This window comes from Octodon degus, unplaced genomic scaffold (assembly GCF_000260255.1).
Source record: "Octodon degus isolate 3935 unplaced genomic scaffold, OctDeg1.0 scaffold00177, whole genome shotgun sequence".
Lineage (NCBI taxonomy): Eukaryota > Metazoa > Chordata > Mammalia > Rodentia > Octodontidae > Octodon > Octodon degus.
Window position 1 is genome coordinate 4,931,936 of NW_004524753.1, and position 5,735 is coordinate 4,937,670.

The following is a 5,735-nucleotide window of genomic DNA, read 5'->3' on the forward strand; positions in this document are numbered from 1 at the left end:
AGGGCTTGGATCACCCCAGACTGTGGGCGCAACAGTAACCATTCCAGATGAGAAAAGGGGGGCTGAGAGGTGGAAAGGATAGTGCAAGAGTCGCCTCTCTCTGGCAGGGAGCTTCGAAAAAATTTTCTCCTTTCATAAGGTAAACTGCTGCTCTGCTTCTACAGAAATCAACTTTTTCTGGGAGGAAAATATGGCACACACCGAGATGTGTTATAAAGACTCCTCCGCGAAAGGAAACAAGGGGGTTTGTGAGCATCTGCTTACTTACATCAGAGTCACTCTTTTGTCCTGAGGTCCCTGTAGAGTAGACAAAACTGTAAGCCCTCCTTTCCAGGGGAAGAGGCTAACCCACAGAGAGGGCAAATAATTTATCCAAGGTCACACAGGTGTCACTGGGAAGACAAGCCGGAATGTCACAGGGTCACATAACTTCACTCCTGAGAGGACTCCCTTGATGGGCAGCCAGGAGAGGCCGAGGTGTCACACTGAACAAAGTGTGCTGCATGGCCTGGCCCCTTCTGTGTGGGCTGGAATTTTTTAAAAATTGCAGCCAGGGGGCTGGGGAGATGGCTTAGTGGCATAAGTGCTTCCCTGGCAAGGGTAAGGGCCTGAGTTCAATCCCTGGTTCTGAAAAAAAAAAACAAAAAAAAAAAACTGCTGCCAGGTGTGGTGATGCACACCCGTAAACGCAGCACTCGGGAGGCTGAAGCAGGAAGATGGCCTCAGTCCTGGGCTACATAGTGAGTTCAAGGACAGCCTGAATACATATTGAGGTCCTGTCTCAATAAGTAAGTAAATAAATAAGTCAACAACACAACCTCTTCCCCCTCTTTACTTTCTTTGCTTCAGGGATTGAACTCAGGACCTTGCACTTGTGCCCCTAAGCTATACCCCCAGCTCTTGTCCCTTTCTGTTATTCTGAAAGCCAGTATTCTCTTTTTCCAGCTCTCTGAGCCACTTGTTTTCCTTGCTTTTGTGAGCACCTTTCGGGGACAGGGAGGAATGCGTATTAACCATCTGCTTGCTGTCTTGGGGAAAAGTTTTATAGGGGAAATGACTGAGCACACTTGCTAATGTGATTGTTTTGTTTGTTGGCAACTGAACTTGAACTCTGGGCCTTTGCACTGAGCGGCACTCAGGACTTTAAAACAAAACTAGGGGGGGGGGCGTGTCTGGGGAGATAGCTCAGTAGGATAAGTGCTTCCCAGGCAAGTGCAAGGGCCTGAGTTCAATCCCCGGTCTGCAAAAAAAAAAAAATTGGAGCCAGGATCTCACTAGGTCTTCAAGTGGTTCAGGCTGGGGTCCAGCTCTCGCTCCAGAATGCTGGATCCATTCACACCATATCTGGTTATTTTGTTCTTGGATTATCAGTGACCCACGTTAGTTCCGCTAACAGGCCACACAGCAGGCTCAGTAGTGACATGACAGAGCCCCCTGTCTGTAGCTCCTCTCCAAGCGCCCAGAGGCTAGGAATAGAAGCCTTTGCTTTTGGTGGTCCAAGTATTAGTAACTGTCAGCCACGACGAGCTCACAGTTAGCTTGGTTTTCCAGGGACGATCCCATAGTCAGGGCTCAGGTCACCCCGGGGCAGAGCAGGGCCCTGGTCCAGGCCCGCTGCGTGGCTCCTACTGACCTGAAACTCACTCCAGGCCCCATCCTACCGCCTGTGAAAAGACGGATTCTTTTCCCTTCCAGAAATGGCTTGCGCTTGGATCGAGGCTCTAGTTTTTCATGTTTTGGTACTGAGGATCAAACCCGGAACCTTTGCACTGAACTACATCCTCAGCATCTTCTTCCTTTCCATTGAATCAGTGTCGCTAAATCTCGAAGTTGCCCAGAGTGGGCTCAGATAGGCGATCCTCCTTCTTCAGCCTCCCCAGGGCTGAGATTACAGTTAGCGCCACAACACCCAGAGCTTGAAGACTTCTAGAGTTGGAGAGAGTGGGCGGGAGACAGACAGCACTGCCCCTCAGGAGTATGAGGAAGGGTTAAAGGTGACTCTGGACACTGCGCGGTCGGGAGAAGGCGCGGCCAACCTACACATCGTCTGCGTTCCAGCGCAGCCAACGCCGGCCGCTGGCTTCCGGCCCCAGGTGGTTGGGGGGTGGCCGGGGCGTGGCCTCCAGGACAGACTCTTTTGGGGGCGTGGCCTCCGCAGGCGCCTCTCCTCGGGTTGCGCAGCCGGACAGTGGCTGCAGGCGTCCTCTCTGGCTGCTCCCCTGCGCGGCGTGTTCGGGCGGCGGGATGCGGGGTCCGCGCGCGGCGTGGCTGCTGGGGGGCGCCCTCCTGCTGGCAGCCGCGGCCTTGGGCGATGTCGCGCGGCCAGGTGAGCTGGGCGCGGCCTGGGCAGGGAGGGGCCGAGGGCGCGGCTGGCGGCCCAGGCCGGGAGCGGTGGCCCGGACCCCGCTACCCTGGAGCCCGCTGTGGCGTGGGTCCGCGGTGGACGAGCTGGGTGTGAACGTCAGGCCCAGAGTTTCTGGCTACTTGGGCGTCACGTGAATTTACAAGTGGAACTTTTTGGACCTGCTTTATATATATATATATATATATATATATATATATATATTTACCTCTTTCTCTTTCTCCTTTTTGAACCCAGGACCTTCACACTGAGCTGCATTCTCAGCTGCTTTGATTTATTTATTCTTAAACTTATTTTGAGACAGGGTGTCGTTAAATCCTCCTGCCTCAGCCTTCTATGGTGCAGTGGTTAGGGGAGACCTTCAGGCCCTGGGATCCCAGGCCCTTTCCTGTCACCAGAGCGCACAGTGGAGGCACCGGTTCTGGGACGCAGGCCATCAGCCTGGGGACAACGGCCAGGAGCGGGCCTTGGCGGTACCCCGTGCCAGCAGGTGTGTCGCCCGCGCGTGCTGTGCTGGCGTTGCCGGGTGCGGTGGCCCATTTGGTCCGGGCAAGTGTTCAAAGCCCGCGCGGGACTCCAGGGTGCTGAGCCCCCACCTTGAGAGGGAGGCGCGATCCTGGTGTCCTTAGGGCGGCTTGAATTTCCCCGAGATCCGCAGTCCTCTTCCGAAAGGCTTCATATAAAAGCTTGTGAGCCGGACTGAGGAGTGTGGTTCCTGTCTGGAGTGAGGAAAAGGGTGTTAGGAAAACGGAGCTTGAAACCCGCGCCCCCCATCTAGATGTTAGGGCAACAGAATACAGGTTTTTATAGGAAGTTGACAAGTATTGAAACTTAACATCTGTCTGTTCTCCTGTCTTTTTCTTTTTTGGGGGGGAGGGGAACCGGGCATTGAATTCAGGCCCTTGCGCTTGTCAGGGAAGCGCTTATTCCACTGAGCCATCTCCCCGGCCCCTCCTCTGTCTTCCTCTGTCTTTCAAAGTATGGAAGTTTTAGAGTCCAGGAGCAAAGGTCAGTGTGTGCGAACTTAAGGTGGGTACAGGTGATTCATCGCCTTGCGATTCAGGCGTTTCTGTGGGAACCGCCTCTGGGTGTTGGGCTCCTCCTTTTGTTTACCGAGCGGGGCCGCGGCTGGAGCTATCCCGGGTACAGGCTGAGCTTGATTTCGGCAGAAACAGAAAATCCGGTTACTTGTTAACCAGGCCTAGTGACTATTGTGCCTTGGTTACCTCTCCCTACCCCACTCCCCAAATACTTACTTGCAAGGTAACCTTCCTACTCGGGCTTAGATTAAGTGTGGCAGGACTTCAGGTGCCCGGAGCTTTCCTCCTAGTGTGAAGTGAAATTGGTTTGGATCGGGTCTGGGACTTTGCTCATCTCCTTGTCGTGGGCCCTTCTCAGTGCTGAAGGGCAGATGGGGTTTGATTTTCCTCCTCAAAGCCTCATCCCAAAGACAGCCTTCTGCAAAGGACTCCTCCGAGTAAACTCAGTTTAGAGGTGGGCGACACCAGCTTGGAGTGGGCCAGGCAGGAGAAGGCCCCTGCCCACTCTATGCCCCTCATGGTTATGGATGTGTATTCCTGTAAATGTGTTTAATCTCTCCCTTCCGGTCCAGCTCCAGAGGCTGGGACCCAGCAGCTCCCAGTCCCTGTCCAGCCTAGTGTTAGTGTGCTAGGCCGGAGACCTTGTGAACAGCAGGCAAGGGGCTCACGTGGGGTGCATGCGTGAATCCAGCCCTCTGGGAGGCTGAGGCTGGAACGTGCCAAGCTTGAGCCCTGTCTGGGCAATTTAGTGAGACCATCTCAAAAAAAAGGGGTGAGGGGCTGGAGATGTAGCTCAGTATGAAGGTCCTGGGTTCAAGTCCCAGTACTGAAAAAGAAGAAAGCAAATGGCTTGAGGGGACTTGCCCAAGTGAGAGGTGACAGTCTAGTCAGAGTGGTGTTTAAGCTAGCTTTTCACAGACACATTATTCTCCATACCATGATGTAAGACAGAGGTCCTGGTAAAGTTCCATTAATTTTTTTTTTTTTAATTTTCTTTTCTTTTTTTTTCTGGGACCAGAGACTGAACTCAGGACCTTGTGCTTGCCAGGCAGGCGCTTAAGCCACTGAGCTATCTCCCCAGCCCACTCCATTTCTATTTTGGAGACTAATTTCTGTTCCCACAGTTGGCATTTTATTTATTTATTTTGTGTTTTAATTATAAAGTAAAATGTGATTACTGTAGAGGAAAAAATAAAAGGAAGAAATTGAACTCATCCCGAACCTCAATACTGAAAATAAACAGTGCTAATAGTTTTGCTTTATATCTTCCTTGCTTTTATATACCAGTGCATAAAATATATATTAAGAATATAGAAAATCTTTTTGTACAAGTATGAGGATACGTAAATTCATCAGTAGCATGCCATATACACAACGGGGCATGGTGGCACATGCTTGTAATCCCAGCATTTGAGGCTGAGGCAGGAGAATTGCTGTGCGGTCAAGGCCAGCCTGGACTACATAGTGAGTTCAGAGCTGGCCCAAACTGCATAGAGAGACCCTGTTTAAAAGAAAAAAAAAAAAAAAAAAAAAACCCAAAAGGAAAACCCATTTTAGTGTCTGTAAACTCTTATGGGAGGGTACACTACTGTCAAGTTAGGGGTGTTTGTGGTGTTTTGTAAAAGGAGAGAACCCCAGTGAACATCGACATGCCCCTTTGCTTGCCTCAGAGTTACTAGTTAACCTTGGTAGACAGTGTCTCCTGAAGTCTGTTTGACTTTTTTATGGTTTTATTAGCTGATGACTGTTAAGGGAGATGGTTTACCCTGAAAGAACGGTTATGAAATCTGCTGAAAGTGTACCTAAGGAGGGGCCCTGGCAATTCACATCTTATTTCTCAGCCTGTGTCCTAGAGTTTGGGAGCTGAGGAATTTGGGGTGAGGGGCCATGGAATAGGAAAGGCAGGAGGAGAGCTCACAGAGGTGAAGAGATGTCACTGGTACTCGGTTTGTTGGGGAAACTGGGCCCATTCTCAACTAGCAACCCTGCTTACAAATAATGCATTTTTCTAGCACTTGGGAGGCTGAGGCAGGAGGACCACTGAGTTCGAGGCCAGCCTGAGCGGCATAATGATAACCTGTCTCGAAAAACAAACCAAGGGCTGGGGAGATGGCTCAGTGGAATAAGCGCTTCTCTGGCAAGCGCAAGGGCCCGAGTTCAGTCCCTGGTTCCACCAAAAACAAAAAACAAAAAACAACAGCAACAAAAATCCCAAGCAAATAATACATTTCAGAGAAAAGGAAGGATTCTGTTATACATATTATCCTGTAATTTATGTATTTATTTTTAACCCAATAAATCTGTTCATGATCAGTATGTCCAAATTGATTTAT

At 50.7% G+C, this 5,735-nt stretch overlaps 2 protein-coding genes across 2 annotated transcripts in view; both read left to right on the top strand.

Annotated features, from left to right (window-relative positions):
• The first annotated feature begins 2,165 nt into the window (after positions 1-2,165).
• Positions 2,166-5,735, top strand: part of F2rl1 (F2R like trypsin receptor 1) — a 23,575-nt gene continuing 20,005 nt past the window's right edge. The window contains exon 1 of the mRNA XM_023703656.1: positions 2,166-2,326. Within this exon, the coding sequence (XP_023559424.1) occupies positions 2,245-2,326 (82 nt within the window). The 5' untranslated portion in view covers positions 2,166-2,244. The remainder of the gene's footprint in view (positions 2,327-5,735) is intronic.
• S100z (S100 calcium binding protein Z) overlaps positions 2,258-5,735 on the top strand; it is a 55,334-nt gene continuing 51,856 nt past the window's right edge. Inside the window, exon 1 of the mRNA XM_004643491.2 lies at positions 2,258-2,326. The gene's annotated coding sequence lies outside the window, so the exon portion shown is untranslated. The remainder of the gene's footprint in view (positions 2,327-5,735) is intronic.